The sequence below is a fragment of the Barbatula barbatula genome, assembly GCF_947034865.1.
Source record: "Barbatula barbatula genome assembly, chromosome: 20".
Taxonomy (NCBI): Eukaryota; Metazoa; Chordata; class Actinopteri; order Cypriniformes; family Nemacheilidae; genus Barbatula; species Barbatula barbatula.
This window is the reverse complement of record NC_136783.1, coordinates 18,631,845-18,656,306: the sequence shown is the minus strand read 5'-3', so window position 1 is coordinate 18,656,306 and position 24,462 is coordinate 18,631,845. Positions and strand designations below refer to the sequence as shown.

General features: G+C 37.8%; 1 protein-coding gene across 1 annotated transcript in view; it reads left to right on the top strand.

Annotated features, from left to right (window-relative positions):
* Positions 1–289: 289 nt before the first annotated feature.
* kcnab2a (potassium voltage-gated channel subfamily A regulatory beta subunit 2a) overlaps positions 290–24,462 on the top strand; it is a gene marked incomplete at its 5' end in the record, with an annotated part of 70,433 nt that continues 46,260 nt past the window's right edge. The window contains 2 exons of the mRNA XM_079482656.1: positions 290–330; positions 22,182–22,351. Of these exons, the coding sequence (XP_079338782.1) occupies positions 22,275–22,351 (77 nt within the window). The remainder of the gene's footprint in view (positions 331–22,181; positions 22,352–24,462) is intronic.

The following is a 24,462-nucleotide window of genomic DNA, read 5'->3' as shown; positions in this document are numbered from 1 at the left end:
AGAATGCGAAGCGTTCTGATGTTCCAGTTTCAGGGTGTAATCTAGAAAGTCTGTCCTCTGCAGATTGATTATGGGCGAGTCTTCTCTTCATCTTGATATTTTTGACCCAGTCAGGATTAAAACTCAACTCCCCAGCTGTTGCCAAAGAGATGTTTTCCTCTGTTGGTTCACATATCCTTCCATCATGAGGATGGAACATTTTTTGCTGTGTACGGTTGTTCACATGTCTGGCAACACGTCCTGCGATGTCAGATATGTACACTGTGGGAGGGTGTTTAAAACTCAACAGAGCATCTCCGTGATCCCGAGCCGACTCTTGCCACCATAAAGGTGACGTATAATACACAACGCCATGAGTGCACCCCATGTGGAGCACTCCACCTATATTAACAGAATATCACAAATTACTTTATGAAACAAGATAAGTGCAAACCACAAATAATATTGATTAAGATTTAACAAATAATATTTTTTTGTTATTTTTCTTTGAAGGTTCTTTAACAGTTATAAAGGATCAATTTAAAATATATATGCTGTTGTAAAATTGATGATACTCCAATTATTAATGATACGTTTAGGTTATACGTTACATGGGAATATGCTTTATTTTAAGCATATACATGCATACTGTGTACCCCACATAACGTCATTGAAAACCAAGCTAAAATCATATTTTTGTAAATTACATTTCACTACAAGTCATACTACAAAATGTATGTCACATTCCTGTCCGTTAATTGTCCCTTGTTTCTCTCTTATACTTCACATCTCAGGACAAGATTCTTTAGGTAGTGGTAAAAAGGTAATATTTAGCCCTAAAAGGCCCGCTCTGCTTCAAATAATTTGCATGCCATGAAATAAAAGGTCCTCTTACCTCCAGCCTTTTTAAGCTTCACAAACATTTTAGGATACAGATCCTTATATAGCAGAAGCTCCTCAAGCCGGTTTATTATGTCAGCATTTGATCCGCGTTCTGACACACCAAGGTAATTGCAAGCTTTGATCAACTCATCCTTTTTAGGCTAGGAAAAAAATACACATTCATTATTTAATGTCTTACAGTATATCAATATGCTGGATGTCATACAATACCTTTTTTGAATCTAGTACTTGCAGAATCTGGTCCTCATCTATTTTTTTCCCAACATGGCTTGTGGTGCTAGCCTTTTCACTGTGGGATAACCCTTTGAACACCTCAGTTTTTGGTAGGCAATCAGTAACTCTTGTATGCTGACCAATCCATGGAGCAAACCCAGAGTATGTCAGGTTGCTCCTGAAGGGGTTGCTAGATGCATCTGAAGAATATTAATATTTTAAGACCAATTATCATTTATGATATTAAGATTACTCATCATGCAAATTTACTCAAATTCTTAAAGACCACTTGTTTTATGAAGTATAACATGCTTACCATCAGAGAAGCCAGTGGCAATTATTTCCTTTTCCAAGTTCTCCCATCTCATTGCCACATTGATCTCTGTGTCTTGAGGCGTAATGTTGTGTCTCTCAGGACGTCTCAACAGATGGACTAGTAATATATTTATATGAAAAATTTACACATTATAAGTTAACACAAAACAGGTAATGGTGTGATAAATTATAAAAAAAAAACTTTTGTAGTATATTTGATAACACTAACTTGGCAAATCAAAGGCAATTTTCCAGTTGGCATCTGCGATCACTACTGATGGGTGGTGTCCACAGCGGTAACAGAAAAAACTGTAGCTGTACTTTCTCAGAGCGCAAAAGTGATAAAACGCCTTTCTGAGGGGGTTGTAAGGAACTGTACATCCAGAATGTGATGCAATTGTGCGCAGCATTCGACCCAGAGCAATGTGGTTCTGAAAGTAAAATAAAGAAAGAATGAGTTCTTGTAATGTTCTTACACTTTAAAAAGGATTATTTAATGAATAACACATTTTTGTGTTATGCTTTTTTAACACAATGGCTCGGTTTCACAGACAGGGCTTAATTTAAATCCGGACTAGCCTTAGTTAAATTATGATATTTAGGATACTTTTATAAAAATGTCGTAAAAAACATTATTGGTGTGCATTTTACACATTTAAAACAATGGCGCTGACATACTTTAAGATGTTTTAAGGTGAGTTATTTTCAGTTACATCTGGGATTAGCCTTAAACCTTGTCTGTGGAACCGGGCAAATATGTTTAGTTTCATGTTGAATGTGTGTTAAATAAATCTAGTAACAAGTAACACAAATTATGTTGTGCTTAACTACACACAGTGTTGACAGAAACACACAACAGTTTTTTAAAGTGTACTTTTGTAAAGCATATGATCCATTTGAATGTACTTACTGAAAGACCAGTTGTCAAAAATGAACACAAGGGTATGGTCAGAATGATTCTGTTGTTATAATTGTGAAAGCCAGAACTGTAGTCTTGAAAACGAACCACATTTCTGCAAACTGGACACTCCTTTCCATTTACAGAAACACCTGGATGGAAACACATCAACTAAATAATTGTATTTTAATCACTAAAAAAGTGACTTCTGTAAAAACTGAAAAGTTCTGATACCTTTATTCTGTGAAAATATCCCATATACTGTTGCTTTTGTTGTTATGACAAATGTTGTAAGTTCAGGTGGACAAGGCCCAGGACAGTAAGGACAACACAGTTCTGCCGGCTCAAATGTCACTGGAATGGGCATCTCCGTTTTAGTTAATTCCAGAGGAAGTTCCTCAGGAATTCTTTTTGAGTCCCACAAGTAGTTTGTTGCAGTGATGACATTGCTTTGGGTATATTCTTGGTGAGGATGAATTTCCACTGCTTCACTGTCATTGCCCTCTATATCCTCTATGTCCTCTTCAGCTGTATTTTTTACTACATCGGGATGTTCTTGGAACAACCACCACATAGATATGTATCTATGGACACAACTGTTCCTGTTTTTGCATCCGAAGCACTGGCAGTGCCATTTACCCAACTTTGAATCATAGGTTAATACTGTCCTTCCAAACTTACACCAATTGTCCTTCTGTCCGGTGAACACTGAGAAGAATATGTATCTGTCAGAAGAAATCTGTTCTCCCCAGAATATAGGGAACACACAGTCTACTTCCTCTGACTGAGCACGTTTAAATAGTGCCATACAGTCTTCTTGTCTGGAATTAGAAACAAGTCCTTTTTCTACCATCTCGTTTATGGCATTACTGTGCAATGCTGGTGGTGAAATATACGGAAGTGCATTCCTGGTCCTCTCAAGGTGGTGGCATTCCTTACCAGGGTTTCCACTCTGGGCTGCTATGCCCATAAAATCCCTACACTCATCCATTTCGCAATCATAGTGCTGTGCTAGTAAACACTTCTGTACGTGTATGGGAAGTCTAAGACCATGGGAATGTTTGGTTGTAACATAAAGTCCATTCTTTGGGTCAATGCACATCATTGGTTCCTGTCCAGAGTGCTGCTCTCTTTCATGTCTTCTTAAGTTTGACATGCTGCTGAAATGAATGCCACATTTCTGGCACATTCTTTTTCCTTGTTGCTCCTGATGTAAATTATCAGTCTGTTCACAGGGTTCTTTCTCATCTGAGAAAAATATGACAGATTCCACTGTGGTTATTATCATTTTAGGTAAAAGGAACTATTTTCAATCTGTTGATTGGTTGAGTTACATTTGTCAGTGTACTCACCAGAAGGTTTTGCTGTCACTGTCAGTCCTGTTGCAGCAAAATTTTGAAATGTGCGGGTTATTTACAAATGTGTCAGCACCAAAATAAATAATTTAAATGGTCTTCAATAACTTACCATGATTTTGTAAGTGGGATTTAAAATCTGGAGCTCTATTAACTATTTTGGCACACTTAGGACAATGCCAATGGCTCCTTTTTCCACTTTTCCGCTCTGGGCAATTGCAAGGTATGGTAAACTTGCCTACAATGTCAAAAACATGTTTTTAGATTTTGTAAAAAGATTGCATATTTTGTATATATCTTTGGAAATTAAATTAATTTTCAGAGATTACTTACTGGTGCCTCCATCCTCGAAGTATACAGCAAATCGAATATGCCGAATAGACAAATGATATTCTGATGCTGTAACTGATGTACAGCAGTAACAACAGTCTTGATCGCCTCTTATTTTTAAAAACTCCTCTTTGCTGTGAAACTCAAATTTTATTCCTGTGAATTAAATATAGAAGAGATGCAAAGTAACATTTTCGTTGATCATTAATACTGTCTTTTGTGTCACATAGTCTTTCAGAAATTGGTTTAATGTGCTTATTTGATGTTCAAAAACATTTGTTGCATTACACATTTAATTTAACTCTTTTTGGTGGGAGGCAAGAACTTAACATAACTGTAATTAATTACTTAGACAACTGAATTAAGGAAAAAATCCTTAATAGTGATAAATTAAACAAATGATTAAATAATGAATTATTAAAAATAACTTCATACTTAAAAAAACTTTTCATTAACTGTTATTTTATTTAATTCTATTCATAATCTAATTAAAACAGCCCATTGGTTAGGCATCTGTTCAAAAACTTTGTGTTAAATACACTGTCACTTACACCTGAACACATAAGTCATGGCAACAATCAATATAACGCAACTCACATGTGATTATGACAACAACATCATAAAAATAGCAATAACTTAAACATTTGTTATAATTATCACCACTTTTAAGTCTATGTAAAGTGAACATTATAAAAATAATATATAATTGCAACGTGAAAATGTATTTACTACAAACAAAAGCATATTTACCTTAACAAGGACAATATATGCCTATATGGGCCAACAATATATGTGTTGGTTGAAATTTTTATATACAGTATAGGCCTACAGAGGTTTTAACAGATAAAGTTGCTTTGAGAGACCATGAAAACATGCATAACGACGTAATTCTCGAGTAATCCAACTATCTGTGCGACACCGAGTGGTCGTTTTTTTGACTCGGTTGGACGCAGGCCCAAAACTGACTGACAACATTGACTTGGTTTCACTGTCACAATCAACAACTTTTCTTTACGCACTGCATCATCTCTTCTGCGTTTTCTAGCAGATTTCCCCGAGTCAACCACAATTGATCCTCAATTAATAAAACGCCTTGGAAAATGTGTTTAATACAATTTACTTGAAGTACCGATTGAAATACAAAAATAAATAAATAAACATATGCAACAAACTTTAAAATAAAAACTAAACAATGAGAACAATCGAATATTTAGCTTACCTTCCATTGTCGGTTCTTCAAATAACGGTCAACACCTAAACCCATTAAAAAGAATTTGAAGTTGCGATTAAAAAGTATATATATAGGCCTATATGTTGAGTAGTCAATTGATTGACAAAATCCTCTTCATAAAGTTCATAACACATCATACACAACCAACAATATTTCAAATGATAAAAAATATTATATAATAAACTATTTTCGTTAAATAACGATTATTAACTTACGTTGAAAATGATGCTGTACTTAGTCCGTGAAGCCCCTTGAATCCTTCACCGTTGTCTCCGACACATAGCGTCTTTGCTCGACCAATCAAATCGCCAGGTTTAACGCACGTACACCAATCAAATAACTAACTTTGAAGGTAGCCTAGTCAGCATGTAAAGGCGACATAAAGGACAACTTGGGGGAGGGTAGACTGTACCTCACTTCTGTGCATTATGGGTGGGGGACGCTTTTTTGTGTCACTTTGGGCCGTTTACACCTGGTATTAAGATGCGTTTGTTTGTGCAACAAAGCATGAATGTATCACTAGTGAAACTATACTTACAGTTTGTGTAAACATTTATTTATAAACTTAGGCTATTATTTATTCTTTAAAAAAATATACATTGATATTTAGGAAACGTTTTACGTTTAGTTTTCTAACTTGTTACACATGAAATACATAAAGTTTTGATGTATAGAATCTTAAACTGTTTCTCTACACATCTTTTAATAAGGTGATGATCAGATGTACAAAGCAATATATAATTTATGTTCAGAGCAAACTTCAGTTTCATAGTTCTTTATTGACAGAAGAAATAATTTACAGTTCACAAAGCCATAGCATTTGGAGCATTAATTTGTACTATTAAATACTACAAAACAATCCAACATAAGTAATGTAATGTGAGGAAGCATTTAAGCAGAGTATAAAATAAAGGCCTGTTTTAACAGATCAGATAACAAGCAGAATCTAAATGTATCACACCCCAGAAAATTCACACAACTTCTTAGAACAAAAGCATCAATCAGCCCCCAAACCCCCCACTGAGAGACAAACACCACTCCTCATGATGACATTGAACTGGAGAGGTCTGTGAAGTTAACACAATAATCGATGACAGAGATTTTCACTCACCAAGGACAGTTAAACATTAAGGTGTAATAGATCTAACTTTAACACCCTTATTAACAATGACATGTTGCCTACAGTATATGAAAGATGCTACAGGATACATAACATTTTGCAAACATATCTAAGCAATGACTGTTTACAGTATTTACAATTGGGTAAGGATTTTGCAAACTTTTGTCTGTAAATAAAATATTAACCTGTAGATTATAGAAGTTTAGAATCTCTCAAACTTTTACAGGCAGCAAGCAGTTGAATAAAACAGTGACAGGCAGCGTGACAGGTGTTTAAAACAGTGACTGGCAGCGTAACATGTGAATAAAACAGTGACAGTAAGTGTAACATGTTAATAAAACAGTGACAGTAAGTGTAACATGTTAATAAAACAGTGACAGGTAGCGAGGCAGGTGATTAAAACAGTGACAGGTAGCGAGGCAGGTGATTAAAACAGTGACTGGTCGCGAGGCAGGTGATTAAAACAGTGACAGGTAGCGAGGCAGGTGATTAAAACAGTGACTGGTAGCGAGGCAGGTGATTAAAACAGTGACAGGTAGCGAGGCAGGTGATTAAAACAGTGACTGGTAGCGAGGCAGGTGATTAAAACAGTGACAGGTAGCGAGGCAGGTGATTAAAACAGTGACTGGTCGCGAGGCAGGTGAATAAAACAGTGACTGGTCGCGAGGCAGGTGAATAAAACAGTGACTGGTCGCGAGGCAGGTGATTAAAACAGTGACAGGTAGCGAGGCAGGTGATTAAAACAGTGACTGGTCGCGAGGCAGGTGAATAAAACAGTGACTGGTCGCGAGGCAGGTGAATAAAACAGTGACTGGTCGCGAGGCAGGTGAATAAAACAGTGACTGGTCGCGAGGCAGGTGAATAAAACAGTGACAGGCAGCGTGGCAGGTGAATAAAACAGTGACAGTAAGTGTAACATGTGAATAAAACAGTGACAGGCAGCGTGGCAGGTGAATAAAACAGTGACAGGCAGCGTGGCAGGTGAATAAAACAGTGACAGTAAGTGTAACATGTGAATAAAACAGTGACAGTAAGTGTAACATGTGAATAAAACAGTGACAGTAAGTGTAACATGTGAATAAAACAGTGACAGTAAGTGTAACATGTTAATAAAACAGTGACAGTAAGTGTAACATGTGAATAAAACAGTGACAGGCAGCGTAACAGGTGATTAAAACAGTGACTGGTCGCGAGGCAGGTGATTAAAACAGTGACTGGTCGCGAGGCAGGTGAATAAAACAGTGACTGGTTGCGAGGCAGGTGAATAAAACAGTGACAGGCAGCGTGGCAGGTGAATAAAACAGTGACAGGCAGCGTGGCAGGTGAATAAAACAGTGACAGTAAGTGTAACATGTGAATAAAACAGTGACAGTAAGTGTAACATGTGAATAAAACAGTGACAGTAAGTGTAACATGTTAATAAAACAGTGACAGTAAGTGTAACATGTTAATAAAACAGTGACAGTAAGTGTAACATGTTAATAAAACAGTGACAGGCAGCGTAACAGGTGATTAAAACAGTGACTGGTCGCGAGGCAGGTGAATAAAACAGTGACTGGTCGCGAGGCAGGTGATTAAAACAGTGACAGTAAGTGTAACATGTGAATAAAACAGTGACAGGCAGCGTGGCAGGTGAATAAAACAGTGACAGTAAGTGTAACATGTGAATAAAACAGTGACAGGCAGCGTGGCAGGTGAATAAAACAGTGACAGTAAGTGTAACATGTGAATAAAACAGTGACAGTAAGTGTAACATGTGAATAAAACAGTGACAGTAAGTGTAACATGTTAATAAAACAGTGACAGTAAGTGTAACATGTTAATAAAACAGTGACAGTAAGTGTAACATGTTAATAAAACAGTGACAGGCAGCGTAACAGGTGATTAAAACAGTGACTGGTCGCGAGGCAGGTGAATAAAACAGTGACAGGCAGCGTGGCAGGTGAATAAAACAGTGACAGTAAGTGTAACATGTGAATAAAACAGTGACAGTAAGTGTAACATGTGAATAAAACAGTGACAGTAAGTGTAACATGTGAATAAAACAGTGACAGTAAGTGTAACATGTTAATAAAACAGTGACAGGCAGCGTAACAGGTGATTAAAACAGTGACAGGTAGCGAGGCAGGCGAATAAAACAGTGACAGGCAGCGTGGCAGGTGAATAAAACAGTGACAGGCAGCGTGGCAGGTGAATAAAACAGTGACAGTAAGTGTAACATGTGAATAAAACAGTGACTGGTCGCGAGGCAGGTGAATAAAACAGTGACAGGCAGCGTGGCAGGTGAATAAAACAGTGACAGTAAGTGTAACATGTGAATAAAACAGTGACAGTAAGTGTAACATGTGAATAAAACAGTGACAGTAAGTGTAACATGTTAATAAAACAGTGACAGTAAGTGTAACATGTTAATAAAACAGTGACAGGCAGCGTGGCAGGTGAATAAAACAGTGACAGTAAGTGTAACATGTGAATAAAACAGTGACAGTAAGTGTAACATGTGAATAAAACAGTGACAGTAAGTGTAACATGTGAATAAAACAGTGACAGTAAGTGTAACATGTTAATAAAACAGTGACAGTAAGTGTAACATGTTAATAAAACAGTGACAGGCAGCGTGGCAGGTGAATAAAACAGTGACAGTAAGTGTAACATGTGAATAAAACAGTGACAGGCAGCGTGGCAGGTGAATAAAACAGTGACAGTAAGTGTAACATGTGAATAAAACAGTGACAGTAAGTGTAACATGTGAATAAAACAGTGACAGTAAGTGTAACATGTTAATAAAACAGTGACAGGCAGCGTAACAGGTGATTAAAACAGTGACAGGTAGCGAGGCAGGCGAATAAAACAGTGACAGGCAGCGTGGCAGGTGAATAAAACAGTGACAGGCAGCGTGGCAGGTGAATAAAACAGTGACAGTAAGTGTAACATGTGAATAAAACAGTGACAGTAAGTGTAACATGTGAATAAAACAGTGACAGTAAGTGTAACATGTTAATAAAACAGTGACAGTAAGTGTAACATGTTAATAAAACAGTGACAGTAAGTGTAACATGTTAATAAAACAGTGACAGGCAGCGTAACAGGTGATTAAAACAGTGACAGGCAGCGTAACAGGTGATTAAAACAGTGACTGGTCGCGAGGCAGGTGATTAAAACAGTGACAGGCAGCGTAACAGGTGATTAAAACAGTGACTGGTCGCGAGGCAGGTGATTAAAACAGTGACTGGTCGCGAGGCAGGTGATTAAAACAGTGACTGGTCGCGAGGCAGGTGAATAAAACAGTGACTGGTCGCGAGGCAGGTGAATAAAACAGTGACAGGCAGCGTGGCAGGTGAATAAAACAGTGACAGTAAGTGTAACATGTTAATAAAACAGTGACAGTAAGTGTAACATGTTAATAAAACAGTGACAGGCAGCGTAACAGGTGATTAAAACAGTGACAGGCAGCGTGGCAGGTGAATAAAACAGTGACAGGCAGCGTGGCAGGTGAATAAAACAGTGACAGTAAGTGTAACATGTTAATAAAACAGTGACAGTAAGTGTAACATGTTAATAAAACAGTGACAGGCAGCGTAACAGGTGATTAAAACAGTGACAGGCAGCGTAACAGGTGATTAAAACAGTGACTGGTCGCGAGGCAGGTGATTAAAACAGTGACTGGTCGCGAGGCAGGTGAATAAAACAGTGACAGGTAGCGAGGCAGGTGATTAAAACAGTGACAGGCAGCGAGGCAGGAGTGACGGGTCACGTGGCAGACTGACGGGTCGCGAGGCAGCTGCCACCTGACACGCAAAGATTTTACCCCTACTGCATTTTTATTTACTTTTTTCCTTGCTGAAGGGCTGGCAAGAAATCGTATTTTAATGAGAAATGTTCCAAGATGGATTTAGAGGAGGTCTTGCAAGTGGGATAATAACGATTTACTCAGCTCGCGATGCGATTCACGATTCTGACGTGCGATTTTTATTCGCAACTGCCCTTTTATTATTTATTTTTAATGCTGCAAAATTCTTTGTAAAATAAAATATATTTGATGTCAAAACACAAAACTAAATTGTAATTTTAAAACAAATTCCAAATCAAATAATAAAGAAATATTCATAAACAAAGTCTCTTTGATGTGAACAAACTAAGATTTTGTCTGTGCTTTTCATTTCACAGCCGCCCCTGCTGTTCAAAACATATACTGGGATTCTTTTAAAGTCTCAACCGATTAGAATCGTCACATATTATAATGGTTTTTCAACCGGCTCACGGTGAATCGTTACATCCCTTCTTGCAAGTAATAGTTTTGCATATTTTGCCTTCCTAGTAATTTGATACAAAACAATTATTATGTTAAACCTCGCTGCTGTCCTGAAACCTCGTATCTCCATATTTTGTGAATGTTTTTAGTTTAGTCACCCTTTCTGTTTGTCACTGGGTTTTGCAAATGCCTAATCAATAAAAAGTATAAAAAACTGCATGTTAACTTCGGGAACACAGTATTTAAAAAGTGCAGCGTTATTTCCATTTCCGGAAAAACAGTCAATTTGGACATCCAAAGTTTCAGAAGGACAGGGACGAAATTTAAGGTCATTAGTGTGGAAGAAGATGCAAGTGGTCTCAAATTTCCAAGCACTTAAAATATTACGTTTTAAATTGTGTAGTTCATATTTATGATACGTCCTTATCATAAGCAAGGAGACATGCAAATGAATAACACCTTTTAGTCATTAGATGTACATTTCACATGAAAGGGTTAGTTCAGGGTTAAGTTTGTGAACTATTGCTTTATAAAGTGTATATATTGTCATACTGAGGTACGGGGTTGATAGTCTGCTTTTGTTGTACAGATAGTACAGTTTTTGTCATGCCAGCAGTCGCTTGTGTTTGTCATAGGCATCATTTATTATTCTTTTGAATGAACTGCTTGCCACAGGCTGTCCAGTGGGCCTCAGCCGACTAAATGTTATCCTGTATCAGTATCAGTCAAAGAGGAAGAGGTAACATTCCATCCCTCAGAGTATGAGACTGTGGCGGGATGGAGGGACACAGAGAATGCCAAAGAAAGAGAAGAGACTGAGAGAAACACACACAAGGATGGAGGATAAACGGTATTCAGAAGGGAGAAGTAGAGAGAGACTATTGCTGAGTAAAGCTGCCTCTCTCTGCTATGCAGTTGGTCTCTAACCAATCGCAGCCTGGCTGCGTGACTGAACTCACCAATTGCATCAACCTCTGTTTGTGTTCTTGTTCGGATGTGTGTATGTGCATGAGGTGTGCAGGCATTCGTGGTGTGTAAGAGGTGAGTGAGGGTTTTCTGATGTCAGAGTTGCTGATGGCTCTTTTGCAGCAAGATGCAAACACAAATACCACGCACAGCATTTCATTCGTTTACCTCAGCACATAAAGTCTGCACTTATGTTGTATACAACTGATTAGAAACATGGCTCAATGTAAAGACCTTTTAAAACACATGTGCCGCTTCCTCTACATTTTTACACTACAGAGGTTTGTTTGTTATGCTTAAGCATTTCTTAGTTGTCTTGTATTGCAGGATGTTAAGTGTGAAGATTGGCCGTTTTTAAAGTGCAGTCTGTAGACTGTCCCGCGGGGCCAACGCGTTGAAAGCAGCACAGATTTGGCGTCTTGTGAGTCACATGTGTGGACATGTATGTAATTAGACAGATGGCCCGTGTGTTTCTGTTCATCTGTTTATGGATGTTATATATAGATGCTGCTTGGGTCCTTCAGGCGGAAAGAGCCACACAACGTGTCACTTTGTTTGGGGTGGAGCGTAAAGGATGTAACATGGCCTTATGTATTGTATTATTTTGTTTAGGTTTTTAAAAACTGTTGGTAGCATGATCTTGAATGTCAGGATTAGCCATGTTAATATAACAATCTAATCGTACTCTTTTTTTTTTTTTTGATTCTTGAGGATGTTTAAGATGAGAACTCAACTGTGCAAAGCTTGAAAGAAAACTGAAGGATTAGCATTACCTTGAGTTTCACCCAAAATAACAGCCAAATTTATTGTTCAGTTTATTTGAATCAACATATTTAACAATAAATAAATAATTCGAAAAAATAAAATAAACAATTTACAACAAAAGAAACAATATTTATACTTATTAAGTTCCTTAATCGTGATCGACTCTTTGTCCTATTATTGTTTTTCTGAACAAATATACATTAAACGTCTGTTAGCATTCAGCATACATACATGACGTAGATGTGGCATCAAGAGATTAACTAGATTGGGCGAAGCAGTCAAACACACTGCATCTTTCTGTCTGTACATGATGCACTTTTGGCAGGTGCTTTGACAGATGACTTGTGTTTCCACCCTTACAAGCAAAGGTTTTGTTGAACATGTGGCAACAAGCAGTCACTGTCGGCATCAACTTTGGTGAAGTGTAACCACACTTTTGAACGTTTAATTCTCTCCGCCATCTTCGCAAATTAAGAGCGTCTTCTGTGCGGCTGTTCGTGTGTGCTGTGTAAACACAATCTGCGCGAGAGACATGTGACATGCCGCCTTGTGCGCTCTGCTGTGAATAATGCTGAAATGAATAACACCTTTTAGGTGTGTTCAAGTTAGAGAACTTTATCATGGTGAAACATCAGTGTCAAAGTTTGCAAGACAACATTTAAAGCACAAGACACAAATCAAATGCATGTTTGCAAATCGATCAGTAAAATACTGTTGACATGTCAAAAATAAAAACTGGCCTCTTGCACTCGTTTCAGGCCATGAGACCACCCTCGCTGGTGAGCTTTGCAGTATATCGCAGGACTCAGTGGGGGCCTATTGCAGTAAAAAACAAATGTGTTGTGACATTGAAGGTGTCGTCCATGTGTATTAGTTTATTGTGATCCAGATGGGGCTAAAGCTGCCTCCCTTCCTTTCTCCTTCATCACTGTTTGAATGGCTTTGCCTACTCAGCTCTTTCCTCTAATCTCTCTTCAACTGCAGTTTTCTGTCCTCCCTCCTCTTCCTCAGCGTGCAGGGCAGCTGCTGCAGGCAGCCTTTTTCTGGGGGCGGGTTTTCAGTCTGCCTACAGCACTCTGCGTGCCTTGCTGCATTTGCACACGTTTCATTAGTAATTCTGGACCATTCTCGCAGCATTTTCCCCCTCGGTTAGCATCGGCGTTTGTCAGAGTGGTATTTCGGCATCCTGGGGGAAGATTCAATCGGCTATTGCTCACACAACAGCTACCAACAGGACAAACTTTAAAAACACGGAAACAACACAAGACATCTTGTCATGATTAAGCCGCACTGCGTTTGAAAGACCGCGTGATTGTACCTACCGGCTTTAATACAAAATGTCCCAGATGTGTGTTTCTCTACCACCCATCTCTTGAGTTGCAGTGACTGCAAAACCAGAGGGTTGCTTAACATCACTGAGCTGATCTGGCTTCGCTCCATGGTGTTCTTTTTTAAGTGCATTCATTTCTAGTATGAAAGAATGTTTCTCTGCGCATTACTAACTGTATGGGTGTAAATCCTGCTGGTGATTTGATGACCTACTTGTTGAGACAGCCAGTGTTGTTTTGACATAGCTGAAGGTGTGTAGAGGTGTATGTGATGCACAGATGAACATAAGGAGTGATGGGGTTTCTCTCTCACACACACACATTCATACTGATACACCGTCTGTGCTTCGTAGGACCAGTATACAGTGTTTATTTTTAGTTTTTTTTTCACAGAAAAAGATTATACAGATTTAGAATGACATAAGGGTGAATTCAAATGTTTTGGTAAACAATTGCTTTAAACCACTTTATATTAAAACACTAAATATGATCATAAACAGTATATTGTACTTAGTCATTCAGGGCAAATGATGAGCTGTAAAACTAACTCTTTGTCATTGTGTCCTATCGCCGCCGCATCGCCTGTCCTTCACAGACCTGACTTTCCATGCCTCTGTCCTCTCCAGACAGAGAGATATTGATCTATGGGCTATTCTTTACAATACAGAGTGCACAACAGTGCACAGAGTTATTTTTAGTGTCTTCAAATGCATACCTATGCGGAATATAATCCCCACCTTCCCTTTTTGGCAGTGATCCCCACATATCTGCGTCTCCGTTCACCCTTCATGTAGCTCCGCGAAGAACATTGAAGATCGGTGACCTTTCATGCCCGAGTGGACAATCAGCCTGACACGATACATCATGTGAGCTGATTCAACCATCTCTGAGATAACCAGCAAAAGAAGGCTGTCAACTTCGTGTTAAAACATGGTGTGGCCTGGATTTAACTCAGCACCACACTTTAGCAGTGATGCTGTTAGCAATACCTTGCTCTCTGAATGGCCAATGGGTTCAACCCGGCTCTGTGGGTACCTGTGCCAAATGCAGTGGAGTGAAGCTGGCACAGTCTGAGAGTCTGTGTTTTTGGTGAGATGAAAGCGAGAGCCAGAGAGGGCTTCCCCAGCCTCACTGCCGCAGTTATGCAGTACTGAATGAGAAACACTGTAGATTTAGGCCAACGTAAGTAAAACATAATAGTACAGATCTGTGATACGTTTTCTGGCATTGATATTATGAGGTTCTAAATGCCCAGTGTCAAAATTGACAAATAAATACTGGTATATCCTGCATATAGGATTTTGAATACAGAACAGAGTTTCATGTGTTATGTTGTGGCATTGGTAATACATTTAGAAAGAAGTTAAATTTGGACTTGTTTGTGTTTTATACATATTTATTTACCAGGGCTTTAAATGATTCACCGGGAGCCAGTTGAAAATCGATTATAATATGTGATGATTCAAGCCTGTTAAGATGTTATTTGAATCGCAATACCTGTTTTGAACGCCGGTGGCCACTGCTTTTACTTTAAACTTGGAAAACGTGGATATGCTAATATTTCTTACATGAAAAAAAATCTGAGAAAAGCACAGACAAAGTCTTTGTTCATTTATTTTAAAGAAACTGTATTCATTTTTATTTGATTTGGAATTACTTTTAAAATTGCAGTTTAGTTTTGTTATTTGACATTAAAGAAGGGCTGTACAGTGCGACATATATGAAAATAAAAAAACGATCTGTGCGAAGAATACATTTCCCAGTGTAGCTTTGGAGTTTTAGTCAGAGGTGCTTGTAATGTAAAATGTTTTTGTCGTTGTGCTTATTGGTATGTGAGGTTAACTCTTTTATTTTAGTTTTTGCAATTAAAACTTGTTTATCTAGAGCCCTAGATTTCCTCGATGTGTGAAAAAGTGTAAGGAATAGCTCTATTTCACAGCGTTACGTGTTGAATAGGGCTGTGCAAAATTATCGATACAGCTAACTATTGCGATAATTTTTTTCACGATAGTGTATCGATAGTCCAACCTATAGTATCGATACCTTAAATAAGTCATGTTTTGAATGGATTCAAAATGACGTTTCATCGCATAACCATTTTTTTCGTTCCTGTTGATGTCGCTGTGATTCGCTGTCATACGGACAATGTCTCAAAAGTAAGCGGGTGCGAGAAAGCAAATGGCGTAAAGTAGATTCATTCATATAATATCACCAACAAGCTTCCGTATATCTTAGCTCGTGCAAAGAAAATAACAGAGTCGGTGGTGTATTTTATTTGTAAGGATTTGCGACAGTGTGGTTGAAAACCCCGGCTTCGGGCATATGGTGAACACTAGCTGTGTTATGTGATTCCGATTCGCAGGCACATAACGGACGTAGAAGTACCCGGGATTTACAAAGAGGTAAAAAAATCCCTTAGCTCGGTAGAGCGAGTGACCCTGACTTGCAATGCATCGTATGTTAGGATTACATCACAACCACAGACACGCGCAATGCATGAGACGAGCCATACTGGCATAAACATTGCGGAGTTACTGAAAACAGCACTGGTGGAGTGGGATATAAAAGAGAATCATACTGACAATTTCAGTTTTATGAATAGATTTTAATGTACTTTGTTTTTTATTAACAACATACCGAAGTCTGGTTAATTTTCACCAGATGAAAAATAATTTACTTGGATTAAATTGATAAACTGTAGGAAACACTATTGTAAACTTTAATATTTCAAAAATAGGTTCAAAAACACTATAGTACCTAGAAATTTTACTGAAGTTTACTGTATAGTATAGTACAGTATTTTTATGTGGACAAATATCTTACTATTGTATTAAAAAAGTTAGAAACATAGAATGGTAAAAGGAATTTGGGGAAAAATTTTAATCTTGGCTCTAATTTATTTATCTGTTTGTAACATTAACATCCTTTGTCAGTTCCTGCCTATTTACATGATGACCTGAACTTCAAAGATGACAGACGTTTTAAACTTGTGCTACAAAACTTAAAACCAGTACTATGTGCAAAAAAAGTTAACGTACAGCCTTGGAAAAGCTTTACATTGCACATACCTATGTATTAATCTATAGGATAATTTAATGTAAATCGCTTTGGATAAAAGTGTCTGCCAAATCCGTAAATGTAATAATAAAAGGGCAGTCGTTCATTTCTAATTTGTCACAATTCATTTTTGTATAAATAAATTGTGCATGAATCGTATCGTGAGATCAGTTTTGTGAATCGTTACATACCTATTATTCACCAACTCATTGGTTGATTTGATTCACAAATATGTTAACTTGCTTGGATCATTCTCAAGATGGAAGTCGGAGCCAAATGCGAGGTCACCTCTGTCTCCAGCGGAGTCAGATTAGATTGAGTGAGACCAAAGAAAGGGGCTATTTATGGATTAGGAGAGCTTTATATGGCATTGCCTTTAGGGACCAGTATCTGGACAGCTGTTTAGAGGCCAGCTGTCACCGTGTCTGCTGGAAGGAGGAATCATCATAGACTTCAGTGTCACATCAGTCTTTCATTCAAGATATTAAAGGGCACTGTGGGAGATGATACAGACTATTAGCAATGCTTCTTGTTTATGGACATTACAGTCCATTTTAGGTTTTCTTCAATATGTTCAGGGATCAATATACACTATAGGCACTATAAACAGCATCTTTAGCATTTTATATAAATATGCAATGCAGGGCATCACAGAGAGACATTTTTGTAGTTTTAAATGTTTTATTTTAAAATACAGTAGGTGAATGATCTTCTGGTCATGCATTATCATATGGCTGTGAGCATAGTTTGCTCAGTTTTAGTTTGCTAAGTAGTAGTCATGCCATGTCTCTTTCTTGTATTTGTATATGTGTTCTTTGAATGTTATAAAATTTATCAGCTTTAAATAAAAATGTTATACTGTAGATATAGATATAATGATATTAGGGCTGCAACAACTAATCTATAATTATCGATAATGAAAATAGTTGTAAACGAATTGAAATATCGATTAGTTTGTCTGTGACGTCACTTGTGAGCTGCGCAGTTATAAATCAAAATGATAGTTTTAGATGTGTCTCTGTGCAGCATGAACTGCACAGTTTTAAAGTTACACGTGTCTCTCCGTGCTGCACAAGCTGCGCAGGTTTCTGTTACCAGCATATATATTTAAATATAAATTCCATGTCTGAAAAACTAGCATTTAAATCGAAGTACTGATAACGAATCGACATTTAATCGAATCGAAACCAAATAAATAAGAATCGAATCGAATCACCAATTTGGTCGCAAAACCCAGGCCTAGAAGTTACAGTAGTTTGGTCTATGGGTTGTACTGGATTTGGTACTGTGCTATTCCAGGTACAGCCTCTTTTTTGAATCATTTCAGTCTCTCAAATGTGCTGAAATGTTTATTGAGGTAAGAGCCTCTAGAATGCATGCCTGTCATTTCAAGCCTCCTTTCATGTTCCTGTTGAAAGTTCAATTGGGTGCCGAATCTGTTACATGGCTGAAAAACGCTAGATCAAATTTATACATTTCAAAGGAGATTGGAGTGTTATATGACATTGTCTCAAGGTTCTCTTATAAACAAGATGCTTGCATAAATGTTTTTGATGAGCGTTGTCCTCCCCATGTAGTTGTCTGTACTGCAGTGCTGACCTGCGCTGTTCATATAAGCAAGTGCTCCTGTGTTTTTAAGCAAAGTGGATCTCAGACGCAAGTGCTTGACTTTATTATCTTGTTTCTCTTTTCTGTGTGCCGTGTGTGGGAGGTTTGCACAGACAGAATATTAGCATTTTAGAAAGGAAAGTGACTTTGGTCGTCTTTTCAAGGCAGTGATTCTTACGAGAATTATGTCCCATTTTGTCATTTAGGTTGCTTGGATTTTATGTTGTCAGGTGATTGCTTTTTTATATTTAAATAGCAAATTAACAAGGCCACTCATAAAGGGAGGCTTGGCAAACATAACAGCCTGTTGGTGATAAACATCCCAATGACATTGATTCAACATCCTGTGTTGACTAAACTATTCATTTCACCATTCAAGTATATTTTTTATACCTGCATTACATAGTTGGATTTTTCCCAGGGCCCTGCAGTGAACATGTCAGGTAGATGATTCCAGTAAGCTGTTTGTTTGTTTCCTGTGTGGTGACAACAGCCAAACTGTTGTGCTGTTTTCCAGCAATTCCCATTCCTGTGAATACGGAACAACTCCCTTTGGTGGCTGTCATCCACACAGTTGGGATCACTTCTCTTTCAAGGCAGGAGTCCAGTTTGTCACCTTTCTTCTTGCACACCCTTCTTCAGCTGCATGCTGCTCGCAGTTAAAATACTGTACAGTTCTGTCTTTCTGTCGTTATCATTCACTTACTGCTATTAGCAAAACATGGTTGACGTCCGTACAGTATGTAGATATAGTATTTATGAATGTGTAAATTATAGGAACAAAAGCATATTGTTTGAATCAGACTGCTGTCTGAAAGCTTTCCGTCTTGAGACCTGTTAGATTTGTGGATATTAAAAAAAACATCTTTGTTGCTCAGGAAGAACATCTATAATTTGTTTGTTGGATAAAATATGTACCAGAAAAGTTTGAAGGTTAAATAATCTAGTGTAAAGTAGGCTTTGTACATGATTTTCAGTGGAAGAAAGAGAACAAACGGTTACCTTGTTTTCTGCAGTCAATGTTTTTATATAAAAGCAGTTGTACACTTTTTGCCTTTGGTTTCAGTCTTAGGAAATGTTTTATTAATATATAAATATTGTATATCGGCCAATATATCGGTTATCGGCTTCCAATGTTAAAGAAGCATCGGTTATCGGCCAAAATGTACATATCGGTGCATCCCTACTTTTGATGTAAGCCCAGTAATAGAATAAGTCAAGTGCAGTAAGAACGTCAACTAACCAGACTGAATAAGATCTGAACGATCAATTAAACGTCGCTCAAACATTTATTTTTCTAAATATATCCTTCCATAAGCACCATGTATTTCACCCATTGCCAAATACTGAATAGTCGGCTATTCTCAAAAACTCCTCTGGACCTTCTTCCTCTTTTACACTACTAAATCTTTCTTTTTTCTCTTTCCTTTTCTCCACACACGCATTTTGAAAGAGTCACTTTCACTTCCCCTAGTATAAAGTTCACAGTTGGTGTGATCTGTCGAGTTCACCTTGCATTGGTTCTGGCTATTAAAGCTGTAAATTAGAACACAGGTCATGCTACAACTTTCAAAGCCCGAGTCTGCTGTTCTACCGCAGTACTGCAGTGTTCATCTTTCACTATCACCATATCTATAATGAGCTTCCAAATGAAACTAAAATGTTTCACATTATTAAAAAAAAGGTGTTTTTTTCATGTCACCGTAAGTAACACTACAAAAATTTCAGCTGAATAGATAATATTTATAAAATATTTATTTACATTTATATTTAGGCATTTGTCAGACGCTTTTATCCAGAGCGACTTACATTGCATATCTGCAATCCCCTGGGATCCAACCTACAACCTTGCGTTGTTAACGCAATGCTCTTACCACTGAGCTACAGGAGAGCTATTTATAATAATTATTTCATCTTTTAATGAATGCATAGTACTATTGCTTCATTCAACCACCCTTAAACTAAATAAACTATTTAGATACTGCTTTCCACACAATTTCCCAAAAAGCCAAAAAATACAACAAAATTCTTACCCGCATAAAAATATAGTGCTGATTTGACCTATGTAAGTGCCAGTCTCATTTATATTTTATTACTTATTTGAATGTATGTATCCATACTTCATTTTATCCATTTTTAATTGAATCCAGTGTTAAATTGACAAGTCATTTATTCATTCTTAGTTTATCTATTTATTGACTTTGTTCATTGACAATGAGTAATCATGTTCTCAGCATTGGGCAGACTAATTGTGATTATAATTTTGCCACAACCCTAGTTATTTACACAATGTATAAACCAAATCCTTATGCAACGTATATTGATTTATTATGGATTGCATTTAAGGTCTATTTATAAGCCATCTTAACCTCATAAATTGCACATTGGCAGCCTGCGCTAATGTGGTCGAATATTCAGTCACCTTGTGCTTCAACTGATGGTTTCTTCTCACAGTTATTCCAATGATGTGTGACCTAACCTCCTCTTTACTACACAACATACCGTTCCCCTCTGTAATGAGACATCCATCCCCTGTGTCCTGCTTAACATGATGGAAAGAGGAGGGCAGACAGCGTAAAATGAGTCTTTGGGAAATGGAATGGCCTTATTTCTGGTGTCAGACAGCTGGTATGTAGAGATTGATGGCAGGGAAAGTCACCTTGATGATAGGTACTGAAGCAGATGTTGATGTGTTTTAAGCGTGTCCTTTAACAACACTAACCTTAGAGTAATGAGCGCTGAAATGAGAGGTGGCTGTGAAGAATGCTGGTCTGTGTGTATGTGTTCATGTAAATGCAAAAGGGTTTTTTTGGGTCCTCATGGGGACCAGTAAACACCTCCAGTTTGGAAACTCTGCATTTTACCATCCCACCTCCCTAGCCCTATGCGGAGGAAGCTGGTTTTATCACGGTGTTTCTTGAGGGCGTCCTCTGAGCGTTTATTTTACTATAATAAATTTGCCATTTTGTAACCAGCAGTACTATTTATTAGAATGTGAATAATCCACATAGTGAGTTGTGTTTATTTGGGTGTAAACGTTACAGATGGAGTAAAACTAAATGCTCTTAAAGGGCCCTTTAAATTGCCACCCTACTTCTTTGGCCTTACCTCATCTCTCTTTCATTCTGTCTTTATACTTTCACTGGACTTTCTCTCTTCTGACCTTATGCAGCACAACCCTCTCTTTCCCTTTCTGTCTCTGCCTTACAGCCATTAGCTTTCTTGTGTCTCTCTTGGCCATTGCTGCTATGTTTTGCACTGCATTTTGGGTACATGCTGTTGTATTATGCAGTAGGAGCAAGATTGCAGAAGCACCCTAGAAAGGGATGGGGGAATCTCACTTGCATGTGCAAATGAACATTTCCGTGTATGAATATGAAAAGTGGTCCACTGATGCGGGTGACATCTCTTACCTAATTGCAATTCATGAACTTTCCACCAGCTTTAAAATCCCTGTATTTACATCTTGTTGCGAAATCAGGGCGTGTGAATATTAACTGGGTCATAAATTACTTGATAACATTAAGGGTGCATCCAGTCAAATATTTGATATCCATGAACTATACATACTTACAATACATACAGTTTGTTTTGACATCACACTACATTCAGAGGTGGTAATAACACACTTTAGGACACACTTTAGCTACCTTTATCTTTATTTAATTTTTTTGCTAAACGTAATGCCTTTGCTGTTTGTGGGAACCGTGTTTTATTGTGATGAAGCGCCCTCTGGTGTTGTCTATGCATTCCTACAGCATTTTGAAGCACTGCAGTACTACATTGATGTTTTTGTATATTACTGCACCATAATATTTGAGTAATTGCTCAAACCCTTAACTCCATTTATTTGTGTTTCAGAGGTCCTGTAAGGTGAGAGTGTGCCACGTCAGTTGACAGGAAAGAGAGAGACCCCTTGGCAGCCTGGCCACACCCCCCACTCTCCCATTCCCCATGTATCCAGAATCGACCACAGACTCGCCCGCCCGTCTCTCTCTCAGACAGACGGGCTCACCAGGCATGGTCTACAGGTCAGTCTGTTTTTTTAAAGCAATTCATCAAAGCAAAGAAATGCATCACCGTGTGTTAAGAGTCTCTGTTGTTTAATTCATGATGATTTAACATAGGTAACGTTAATGCTTCTGGTGACTGTGATTTAGCCAGGCCGGATCTTTTCCCGTTTTACTTTTTTCATGTCATAAATATATGCTTTAAGTCCTTAAATCAAAATGAAACCTAAAACTGGTAATGCGTTAGCTTTAACCCTAGACCAGACCCAAAAATCTAGAATGCTGTTGTATGACTACAGTAGGATGTTGATCCATGAACATGTGTTACTTGGCAAATACACTTTCACACTCACACACCAGTGTAATTGTCCTCTGGACTTGTTATCTGGTCTTAAAGAGAGATGCTACAGCAAAATTAACTTAACACCTGCTGCCAAAACTAGAAAAAGTTATTGCTCACAGTGTTGTCCTAAATTCAACAGAATTTTGTTATGCCGTTTTTTTCTTTTTGTATAATTTATTGTTGTGTATAAGATCCTCTGTCAATTGTGTTCAAGTCCATCCAAGTTCTGTATGAGTTTGACTGTTGGTAAACATTGTAAGTTTGAGGTTAGCTTCCTCCGCTGTTTCCCGTTTTGAACAGCAGGTGGCGACGACAGTCTTTTCTCAAAACATCATCTCAACTGCAGTGTATTTATGTGGGTCAAAGATCTGTTTTGATTGTGATGTAAAGAATGATTATTTCAACTTCTATGTTAGTTTATTGACATATTGAGTTAATTTGAGTTCATTATTGAGTAGTATTACCTAAAGAATCTGAATTTGAAAGCTTTAACGTGGGAAACCGTTACTAACGTTTAGTTTTTGCATAATACTTTGTTATTGCTTTAGACAATTGTCAAACAGTTTCGTGTTTTTATTCTGTGGAGTTTACCCGAAATTAATTATTTTAGTTACTCATTTTACCCATATAGACCAATTATCTTTTCTTCATCAGATCTGTTTGTTGTTTCATCCTTTTTTGCTCCTTCCTTGCATCTGTGTCAGATAAACTTCTCTGGGCTCACGTTCCTCCATCAATGCGCAAGCATTGACACAGTCCAAACACATCTCTGTGTGTGTGTTTATTGTCCTCATTCTGATCTTTCCCCTTTTGCCTCTAAGATTAAGCCTTCCTCTTTCTCTCTGTTTTTCTCTCCTGCTGCCCTCAGTGCGAGGTACGGGAGCCCAAAACGCCAGCTGCAGTTTTACAGGTACCTCTTTGTTTTCTGATTAATAAGCCATGGCCACCTGATACTGCACTTGTTTTCATCTGTTTTGGAAAGCGCCTTGAGTCGCCTTGGGTTCATTCTTAGTTTAACTTGTCCTGATACCAGTGTTATACTGTTGAAATACAATGGTGTAAAGCTATAGCACATGTGATTACAATCCTGTTTGCTTGTAATAGTTAATAGCTGATAAATAATAAATGTGACATGTAGAATTGCAAATCGACATAATACCCATGGAAGCCAAGAGGCTTTTACATTGATATAATTTATGTATATATTGATACCATCCCATTTGTAGTCTGTATATGACTTTGTGTCAGAGCAGTGTTTCAGTGATCCTTACACAGTGTACTAAGATTTTACATCACTCCATGTAGAATTGCTAATAAGTGTTTACCTTGTGTCTGCGGCCGTACGTTAACTCTGGTGCTACAGAGGGCAAACAGTTGTAGCACAATTATAAAATATTATATGATAAAAAAAATTTGACTGAGTGTTTAAGTTAACAGGACTTTTATTTTGACGGGTCGTCGGGAAGACGTTTTAGTTTTAGTGTGTGTCTGACAATAGCTGTACTCAAACAGTAAAATGCTCGTAAAATAAACTCTCAGAGCAACTTTGGAGATTCAATTCATGTGTTTATATCTTTATATTTTCATACAGTGCTGACGCAGACAAATCCTCGACCATCACTTGTGTAGCATGCTAATCCGAGCACCTCATTCACTCACACATATTTAAATAACAGGATTCCGCGTCCACATCTAGTTATATTGATTCAATGTCAAGTTATAAACTACGATCACAACCTGAAGGAAAATATCAACATACACATCCTCCATCAGGATTTACACCACATGA